The 10,164-nt window shown below is 41.9% G+C and overlaps 1 protein-coding gene across 2 annotated transcripts; it reads right to left on the bottom strand.

Moving 5' to 3' along the window:
* Positions 1-244: 244 nt before the first annotated feature.
* LOC105354194 (protein phosphatase 1 regulatory subunit 3A) lies at positions 245-8,115 on the bottom strand. 2 transcript variants are annotated; one of them, XM_011475883.3, is made up of 5 exons: positions 7,003-8,115; positions 5,153-5,214; positions 4,954-5,045; positions 4,559-4,618; positions 245-440 (listed from the first exon to the last, which is right to left on the bottom strand). In XM_011475883.3, the coding sequence occupies exons 1-5, from the start codon at positions 7,782-7,784 to the stop codon at positions 411-413; spliced, it is 1,026 nt and encodes a 341-aa protein (XP_011474185.1). In that variant the 5' UTR covers positions 7,785-8,115; the 3' UTR covers positions 245-410. The 2 variants fall into 2 exon arrangements, with proteins under 2 accessions (XP_011474185.1, XP_020559497.1); XM_020703838.2 differs by lacking the exon at positions 245-440 and having other exon boundaries at positions 1,881-4,618; positions 7,003-7,873.
* Between the last annotated feature and the right edge of the window lie 2,049 nt (positions 8,116-10,164).

Here is a 10,164-nt window from a genome sequence, read left to right as displayed (position 1 = left end):
TATTTATTCCTGTATCTACCTTATATTATATTACATTACCTATAATATGTCTGCAATTGAATTTTGGTTGATTTTATTCAAAGATAATGTAAATATTAGAACAAGTTTTTTTAAGTGTTTTGTTAGACATATTTTTTCACATCGTACACAGAATGCATCTTTTTCTTTGGATGTTGGTGAGGTTTGAGGCTCAAGAGAACACAATCGCAGAGACCCTCTGACAACAAATGACGGACGCTTCATATTGAGAATATATAGTGTTTATTTCATAATGTGTCACAAACAATATGTAATGCCCATTTTCATTTGCGTAAAGTGCACAATCTCTGAACAGCCATGACATAAACAAGTCTTGTTTCCCTCGTCGTCGTAAGATTTCGGTTGTAATTATATTTTTCTCTTTTCCTTCTTCATGTTCTTTCTGGTGTAAACACATATCCCTGCAGTCGTGGGGCAACAAAGGTCAAACATCTGGTGACTTAGATTCAACCCAACATAGGAGACAGTAAAGTAGCTAAAACTTTAAAAGCCCACCCCAGTTCAAATTGTGTGTTTTTGGTGTTTTTAACATGTTCTTGTGGCATTTCCTCATGATGGAAGAAAAAAATTGAAAATTTATCTTAAAATAACATTTCTGAGAAATGGTTTATTCAAATTGTTGTAAATCAGGAACAGATAAAAAAAAATTCTGTTCAAAAAAGAGCTCATGTGTTACGTGGAAAATACCCTGGGCGGGCCAAAAGTTCTCTGCTCCGTCTGAGCTGGTGTCTGGCTCTGTACAATTGGATAGCTCCAATATTGTTCGCCATTTTTGTTGCACTGCAAATGTTGGGTTGGGGGTGTGAGGGGCTGTAAGCTAGCAGGATTGTGTGAACAGGTAGCTCTAAACCAGGGGTTCTCAAAGTTTGGCCCGGGGGCCAATGGTGGCCTGCGGGAAGATTTTTTGTGGCCCTCAATGAAAGAGAGCCATAGCAGGTTCTTTAAGGAAAAACATTGTGTTGGCGAGGAGAAAAGGCGCTTTCAAGCTAAGTGGACAAATACTTACTTTGTTGTACTTCATGGGTGTAGATAAAGTCCTGTGCCTTATTTGCAAGCAGGTAAAGAATTCAATAAACATTGTCACTATGTTACAAATCATAAAAGCTATGACAAATTTGCCAGCGAGGAGCGCAACAATAAGCTCCAACAACTACAACGACACTACGCTACACATTAGTCAAAAATGACTAAATTCAGTGAAGCTGTGACAAAAGCTAGATACGTTGCAGCTTTGGAAAAAAGAATGTCTGCTGATGGTAGCTGACATTTTTTGTCCAGTTTGTTCCAAAAGAAGGTCTGTCACATGATACAATTCCTGAACGAGTTAAAGATCTGGGCAGCAACCTCTGACCGCAACTGGGAAAACATCTGGAGGGCCTGGTTAACTGTACAAATGACACTTGGTCATTACAGTTATCCCTTGTGCTATCTTAGATGACCCCACCCTTACATTGACGTGTTCTCCTCTGACAAAGGTGGATGAAGGTGGAAAGATTTCATGTAATCCATGGACACCAGTGAAGATCACAAATCATCGAAGAAAAAAGGTTCAGACCACTGTCTAGTGGGTCTAGATGACCCAACTCCCAATGTTAAAGTGCCTAGGATAGCACAAGGGATACTAAAAACAACCTTTTCTGTTTATCCATTTTTTTCACCGAAATTGGCCCCCAGTCTAATGTCGAGGTCCTAATTTGGGTCTCCGTAACAAAAACTTTGAGAACCCCTACTCTAAGCAATGGGGAGGCGAAGGGGGGCTGGGGTTTCCAACAGTCCCGCCCATAACTCAGAGGTGAATTTCTCCTGACGCTCTGTGGAAACTATGTCCAAGAATATTACACTTTTTTTTTTTGCTAAAAACTGCACGATCGTAATTAAAAGACCACTGGTAATGCTTTTTAAAATAGCTCAAAAGATGACCGGAGTGAGTCCTCAAAGCCATGATGCTAACCAGTATGTCTTAAAAATTTGCTTCAGCTAAAATGTGGCAGTTTTGTTGGTCTTGAGCTGCTTTCTTGTTGTTTTGAACTGCTTGTTTCTCCCCTTGACACCACAGCCAAACCACAGATATCAAATAGAGTCCAAAACAGGCCAGGAAATCATATTGGTTTGCCACAGCCAGGAACACCACCAGCAAAGTGACGTATAACAGTGATTTTGAAACATTGCTCCAGGATATGCACCATAAAACATTTTGGCAGTGGTCTTGTGATGGACCCGCTGCATACGGATTCTCCTGAGTGTCACTGTTGTGGTGCTCTTCATCCACAGATTCGCAGATGGGGGGTAAGACTGGGGATGGGGGTCTGGCCCTGCTTGCAGAGGCTCTTTTGCTAGCCGGGAATCCTGCTTCTTTGACTTTGTCTTTACCTGCCTGTGCTGTTGTTCCCACAGCCCTCAGACGAAACATGTACAACTCCACCTCGTCGTCTGAGTCGGACTCTGCTGAGCTGCTGTTCTGACTTGTTAGGTCACTGTTGCGTTCATATGATAAAGTGGGCATTTCTTCACTCAGATGCCTCCCTATGACTTCTTTAACACACTGAGAACCATCTTTATTGTGTAGAATGTAGTCAGCTTGAGTGCAATCATCTGTCCTCTTATCTTCTCTGTCATCTTTATTACTACCTGGAACAGATACAACCTCTTCCTCCTCGTCTCGTGTAAGACCTGGGCCCTTAAAATTTCTGTTGTCCGCACACATGTCTGCCTGCACCTTCTCTTTTTCTCCACAACTTTCAGCCAAACTCTCTGGTGTACAATTTGAATTCTGCTTGTCATTGTTAATGTTTTTCAACTTTTCCTCACCCTCCCACTCCAAAACTCCCTCAAACTCGCAGTTTTGTTCTGTTTTTGCTTCCTTTGTTTCCTCCTCACCTTGGCAAGCCGCCATTGCCTTAAAATCTTTTTCTTCTGCACTTTTTTCCCCGAAAAAATGTTCTTTTATTACAACCTGAACTCTCTCTGAGTCATTGCATTTTTCGACCCCTGTTGCCCCCTGTTTTTTGACCCTTTGGCGTTCCAAAGCAGCTGCATTATTCTCCTTCTGTGCTTTCATTTCTGCAGCCATCCGTTTTTCCTCTACTTTATCTATTTTATTTGTCTGAATTCCTCTGCATTCCTCTGCATTTAAACCTATTAGCTCATTGTCTTTGTCATTCGTTGATGTGTTATTTTCCTCCTCCTCAACCATCATTTCCCAGTTTTTCACCACATTAATTTCTGCTAAATAGAAATCTCCATCTTGTTTTGAGGAATCTGTCATCCCATTTTGTTCATTTTCTTCCAGAGTTTCTTCAAATGCATCCATGTTTATGGATTTTTTATTTTCCATGGACTCTGCTACTTCATAAAGGATATTTATTACTGCAGAGTGTTTGGTTTCATCTTCAAGTGGACTGAACGTCTCAGTTTCTATTGTGTTGACATTTTTAAAATCGGTTTCTGGCTTTGAAACGAGACTATTTGAACTGATTTCAATGACGACTAAATCAGAGTTTTCAGAATTGGAGTCATTTTCTTCTTCTACCAAGTCTTCCTTTGTTGAAGATTTGTTTTTATTTTTCTCTATTTCTGCTAAGTCATCGTTCTGCGTCACCTCAACCAAGTCACAGCTGCTCTGTTGGTCTGCATCGTCACCAGAGCGTCCCGACTCCCTTTGAAGGGATTTCGGATCAGCTCGTGTTTCAATCTTTGCATTTCTGTCAGCAGCATTGACTGCAACGTGCAAACAAGCTCGCTCTGCTGGCAGAGCTCCATCAATGGCTTTGAAGCGGTCATGGGTAAGATCATCTTCTTGCGCCTCTCCCTGGAGACCGTCACTATCTTTATCCCTTATCTTTGTCTGGGAACTCAACAAGTCTGTGTCTAAAGAACCGTTTACTCCGTCAAGACCGTCTACCAAGTCTGCTGAATGGGGCTGTGGACTCTGACGGGTCTTTGTCCATCTCTGTTCTGACTGGGCTGGACTCTGCACTGCATCTTCCCAATCCAATTTTCCACCGTCTACGGTTTGTTTGCATTCAGTCTGTCTCCTCTCAGAGGGATCCATTCTTGCTTTGGTTTGTTTTCCCACACCAGCTGCACTAGGAACGTCAGCATCTAACCTGCCAAACACCTGCTGATACAGAGGAGCCACCACGGTTGTGAACGTGAAGCTTTCTCTGCTCTCAGTTATTGTATTGTCTTGATCCTGACAGCTTCTTTCAGTGACAGACTCCTTGAGGATTTGCTTCTCTGTAAGATGAGCAGGATCATTGAGTGGATCCACATGGCTCTTTGGTGTGTCTTCAACCCTCTCCCCTCCTGCTGATGGGAGTTTGGACAACTCAACCTCCTTGTTAGCTGCAAAGCCTTGTTCTCCGTTAAGAACAGGTTCACACAGTTTTTCAGAAGCTTCAAAGACAAACTCTGAGCCCTCAGAGACTGAGTTTCCTTCTTGAGATGCCTGCTTTGTTTCTAAAGGTGTTTCATGTCTATCAGTGTCATCAGCATCCCTTTGAGCAAAGTAGTTCCTCACCCTGTCCATTCGTTCAGCCGTCCTGTGCCTCCGTTGGGTTCTGTTTTGTCTGTCCTCCATCTGTCCATCAACAGGGAAACAGTCATTTCAGTGGGCTCACACGCTAGTCATGTTCCAACAGGAAAAAGGAATGAGGGGATATTTAAAGCAGCTCATCACATAGTAACATGCCTGAAGCTTATAGTGCAGACGTGACAAAATACAAGGCACCTAGGAAGGGCTAACAGCCTGCAGGCTGTCGGTACATTGTCCTACACAGCTGGCACTTGTGCTTCAGTCACATGATAGAGTTACACAAAGTGAATGGACACGTTGAGTTTCTGTTGCAGGTATTGACACATTTAGCTCGTACAAAAAGGTCAGAAGAGCGTTTCAAAGTGTTTTAGGTCACTCACCAGTAATTTCTGTTTCTCTTCTGCTGATGGACCCGCTTGGCCGTCAGATTTGTTGCTAGTTTTCCTTCTTTCCAGTTTAAGGGAAGAGTTTTCTGGACAAATAAGACAAAAGTTGCTATTTTAGTGCAGATGTTGTCTTTCAAATGGACAAAAAATAGGGCACCTTCTTTGATAGAAATTCTGCAAAACAAACATTCACCTGATGTCATCATGTCCTGCAATGGAGGTTGCTTTGATGAAACGTTTTCCACCGTGGAGAGACTGTAAAATGGTTCAAATCCACATCAGTCAGTCTCTATCCATAGGTGTGTTTTTTTTAAATCTTTATGTATAATTCCATAGGCATGCCACAATTCTGGTTTGATAACTATGTTGCACCATTGAACTGAATCATGGGGAAAGTGACGAGGTGCATCCCTACTGCATACCAGCATGTTTATATTGAAAGTGTCAAACACGCGTTGTACTAAATTTAAGACAAATTGATTGTTTTACTACATTACACCAGGCTTGGTATGAGCCAAAAGTAAAAAAAAAATTTGTCATTGTCACTTGCTTTATAGCAAGTTAAAAGAAGACTTTTTCAGAATTTTACATTTTTTATTGTTTTTTTGTAATAAGCAAATGTCAAAAAACCAAGGTTTGACCGAACAGGAAAGTGAATGGTTGCATCCCTGGAATCCCCACATAAGGTAGTACTGCAGAGGAATAGTGCAAAGACAGATGCACTGTCACTCAAAAATGATCAAGCTTCACTGTAAATTAGCTTTATTGGCAAAATGAAACCATTTTAACCACTCAGAAAAACAAAAAAGCTGTTCTATAACATTCATTTCCACATTCTAGGACCAATTGAACCTTAGGATTTTTGTTCTACAGAAGAAAACATTCAGCATTTATTGCATCATAAAGAATTGATCCGATGTTTAGGAAAGGATGTGCAGAGTTTGTGAATTCAAAGTAAAACAACAGTGGCAGAAAGAGGAAGTCAGATTGGCTGCCAATGGATTCCTGAGGAGGCCGGTGGCCGAAAAGGCTCAACTGAAAGCATAGGAAGAACACATGAGCCTCAGTGGCTAATGGACTAAAAAAATGATGAATAAAAAAGTGGAGTTTTAAGATTCTGCTCTGTAAAGTCATTAAAAGTAAAATGAAGCTTGTGGTATCAGTGGTTTGCCTAACCCTTGTGCTATCTTAGATGACCCCACCCTTACATTGACGTGTTCTCCCTACCATGACAAAGGTGGATAAAGGTGGAAAGATTTCATGTAATCCATGGACACCAGTGAAGATCACAAATCATTGAAGAAAAAAGGTTCAGCGCACTGTCTAGTGGGTCTAGATGACCCCAACTCCCAATATTAAAGTGCCTAGGATAGCACAAGGATTAAAGGGGGAGCACTTGGCTCAAGAGAGTATTCTGCCTATAAAACCTGGTTGGTGATTCTATGGAGATGTTCAGCTTTCTATACAATCAATATCTATACTGTAGAAGGTGAGATTAATTTGATGACAAGTTAAGAAAATCCTAGCAGAATAGGTTGTGCTGTCTGTGAAGACGATGAAGCTTATGCGTCAGTGGACCTTCCAACAGGGCAGGAACACCTGAAAATCCACCAGAGCTTGGTTTCAGAAGAAGATTGAAGAGTGACTACAGTCAGTTGCCTGACTTGGCTCATAAAAAATGTGTCAAGAAGGTTAAAGGAAGCTGAAAAATGAATTTCCATTAGAGATAAACATTTCTCAGGAGAGACGCCAGATTCTACTGTCTGGCAATACGTCACGTATGGAGGTTACAACTTAAAAAGGGTGCTATTCTGAATACTAAAGATAGTTTTGAAACGTCACTAAATCATTTTTGATTGTTTAGAATGAGCCATTATGACGTGATTTCATTGTAATTTTGACAACTAAAAGTTCCATTTTGCCAGTAAAACCAACAAACAAACTCAGTTTAGATTTTTAAATGCACAAAAGCTTATTAGAAACCAGCCAGTCTTGTCTTTTACTAGAAGTCCCCTCCATGAGTATAAAAAAGGTGCACCTCACCTGATGTTCTTCAAGCAGCTTTTCACATTCAAATTTTCTTTCTGCTGCGTGTTTGCATCCTCTCTGATCCTTCTGTGACAGAGCAGTACGTAGTTTCTGGCATTATTGTTAGCCCAGAATGTTCCCTCAGGAGTTTCATATCGCAGGCAAAACTCTACTCTGGCTCCCTGTTCCCTGAACCAAGGCACTACGGTGAGCCTAAAGGAGAAGCAGTCCGTCACACCATCGCTGGAGCCGGGGATGTACTCTGCCAAAAGGTCAAAGTGGGTGGCCCATTGGTCCAAAGTTGTTCTGATGAAAACCGCCTTACTGTAGGAGATGTTGAGGACACGGATCACACCTTTCAAGATTGTGGTCCCAGGAAGAAAATCGATTGTTTCCAGCTCTATTTTCTGCTCGAGCACTTTGGCAAACACCTCTTCAGATGACAACGTGAGGGAAAAAGTTAAAGGTGAGAGGTAGTATTCCTCTCCATCTATGGCTGTGGCTCCAGAAGCATCTTGTCCTGGCAGTTTGGACACCTCCCATGTATCAAACTCCTTCACCTCCACCAGGCTGAGGCCTTTGGCGTCAGCAAAGGAGACTCTCCTGGAACCGCACAGGGGAACATCAGGCTCCAAGTCTTCATCCGTGATGGAGCTCTTTCTTCGAGGCAGAGGAGAGCATTTGGGCCTGATGGCAATGAAGTCCCCCTCATCTTCATCCACGTCCAAGATATTGAAGTCAGGGACTCCTAGGAGGTTGCAGGCCTGAGGAGGTCTTAGTTGTCCCACACACTCCATGCTGCTCTCGCAAAGAGTCTGTGGGAATTTTCAGTGCATCTACTTCTGGCAACTGACATTCAACATGCTCTGACTTAACAGACGGAGTCCAGTTACAGATGACATTGTTGCAAGGGCCAACACTATAAATAGGTCAGCAGGAACATACACTACGTACAGTAATCTAAGCCTAAAACACAAGACAGCTGTTTTGATACAAGCTAAACACAACCATTTGACATTTGATTTTTGAGGACAGCCTTCCTCTAAAAATGCCCTAACTTCCCTGAGGAGATGTTTTTCTATCTCAGTAATGACCCACAGGAGGATCACAACAGAACAAATGTTCATTCCATGTGTTGTCGGACCTAAATCTTTGTATTTTCTTTCAGTTCCGCCAGTGTCTCTCTTGGGGTGCACAGACTAAATGTGTGGGATAGTTGTTATGCAAACTATCTTATCTTTTGAGACGAAATTTCCTCTACGAGTTACACAAGTTACTGTTTTTATCTTTTTATGTATTCAAAAAACACTAAAAAAAATCTGCATGATGTGTGATGTACAATAACCATTCCTGCAACAGTGTAATAATATGTTTTGTTAAAGTCAAGTTAAAGTCCAATTATCTGTCACACATCTGGGTGGGGGGGGGGCTGAGGACACAGCTGGGAGGCATTGGGGCTTATTTTTAAAGTCTTTGGCATGACTGGGCCTGGATTTGAACTCACGATCTTCCAGTCACATGGCAGACACTCTACCACAAGGACACTAAGCTGATAACCTGTAAGGATTTCTTCTTTGTTACTTGATAAATAGTCCGCAACTGATAAAGTATTCTTACAAATGATCTATCAACTTGTTCTAAAGACTCACACATTTGTGATGTACAACATGCTTTTATTTATGCCTTGTGCTTGTTTTAAGTGTTGATCTTTAACTGTACACCCAGTGGTGTTCTGCTTCCATCCACAACTTAAATTAAAACAGTTCATTTGGTGTACTACAGCAACAGATACAGGATACAGATGTAAATGTAGGTGCAATTGTAATTGTAAAAAACTGATAGTTTTGAGAATTTTATATAGAGCTGTTCCTGAGTGATCTGAATAAAGTCACAGATGGCTCGTATTCACCCAAAAGGAAAACGATTAAAGACCTGTACAGTAAATGTTGGATAGTGGGCCCAGGGGCGGAGCTAGGACATTTTAAATGAGGGGGTGGGGGAGGGGCAGAAGACTATGGAAGGGTGGCAAACCACCAGAGTGGAACGTCATTACAAATGAAATGATCAGAATTATACATTTCTAACAGTTTAATTTTTATTGTATTTATTTAATAAAAAATGCTGCTTTGGTTATTTTAGCGATGCTTGAAGAAGCTTGTATTAGTGATTTCTTAATCTTTGTCAATAATGGAGTGACAGACTCATTTTCTTTGTCGTTTAGGGAAACGACAGCCCGCTTGGCGCTTCAGTCAACTCTGGCATCGCACATCTCAGTGTATCAAAGGGGCTAGAACTTAGCTAAACAGTTTCTAGGCCTTTTGCTCCTACAATGACACTGACTCAAAAATGGGTGGGGTAAAAATTTTTGCTGAGGGGGCCACTGCTCCCCCTTACCGCCTGTAGCTCCACCCCTAAGTGGCTGTTAAATCTCAGTACAACTCGGGTTGTTGCATGGAATAACATTGAAGACATATGTAGAAACACTTTACATAAAATCACCGGTCACTATTTTAGGTCCACCTTGCTAGTACAGGGTTTAACCTCCTTTTGCCTTCAGTACTGCCTTAATCCTTGGTGGCATCGATTCAACAAGGTACTGGAAACATACCTAAGAGAGTTTGGTCCATATTGACATGACAGAATCACACAGTTGCTGCAGATTTGTCGGCTGCACATCTATGATGCCAATCTCCTGTTCCACCACATCCCAAAGGTGCTCTATTGGGTTGAGATCTGGTGACTGTGGAGGCCATTAGAGTCCAGTGAACTCATTGTTGTGTTCAAGAAACCAGTTGAGATGATTCCAGCTTTATGACATGAAGCCTTATCCTGCTGGAAGTAGTCATCAGAAGATGGTACACTGTGGTCATGAATGGATGGAGATGGTCAGCAACAATAGGCTGTGGCGTTGAAACCATGCTCAACTGGTACTAAGGGGCCCAAAATGTGCCAATAAATGTCCCCCAAACCATGACACCACCACCAACTGCCTGAACTGTTGATATGAGCCAGGATGGATCCATGCTTTCATGTTGTTGACACCAAGTTCTGAGCCTGCCATACAATGTGGCAGCAGAAATGGACGCTCATCAGACCAGACAAAGTTTTTCCAATCTTCTATTGTCCATTTTGATCCTCTGTGAATTGTAGCCTCAGCTTCCATTTCTTAGCTGGCAG

Source organism: Oryzias latipes, chromosome 6 (genome assembly GCF_002234675.1).
Source record: "Oryzias latipes chromosome 6, ASM223467v1".
Classification (NCBI taxonomy): Eukaryota; Metazoa; Chordata; class Actinopteri; order Beloniformes; family Adrianichthyidae; genus Oryzias; species Oryzias latipes.
Note: the sequence above shows the minus strand (reverse complement) of the source record. Positions and strands in the feature narration are given on the sequence as shown.

Bases quoted from the DNA above. Each gene is read 5' to 3' on its own strand.
- LOC105354194 (XM_020703838.2), bottom strand. From the start codon at position 7,784: ATGGAGTGTGTGGGACAACTAAGACCTCCTCAGGCCTGCAACCTCCTA. The intron at 5,215-7,002 runs GTGAGGTGCACC...ACCATTTTACAG, and splicing joins AGCTGCTTGAAGAACATCAG to TCTCTCCACGGTGGAAAACG. The intron at 4,619-4,953 runs GTGAGTGACCTA...GTTGATGGACAG, and splicing joins AAGAGAAACAGAAATTACTG to ATGGAGGACAGACAAAACAG.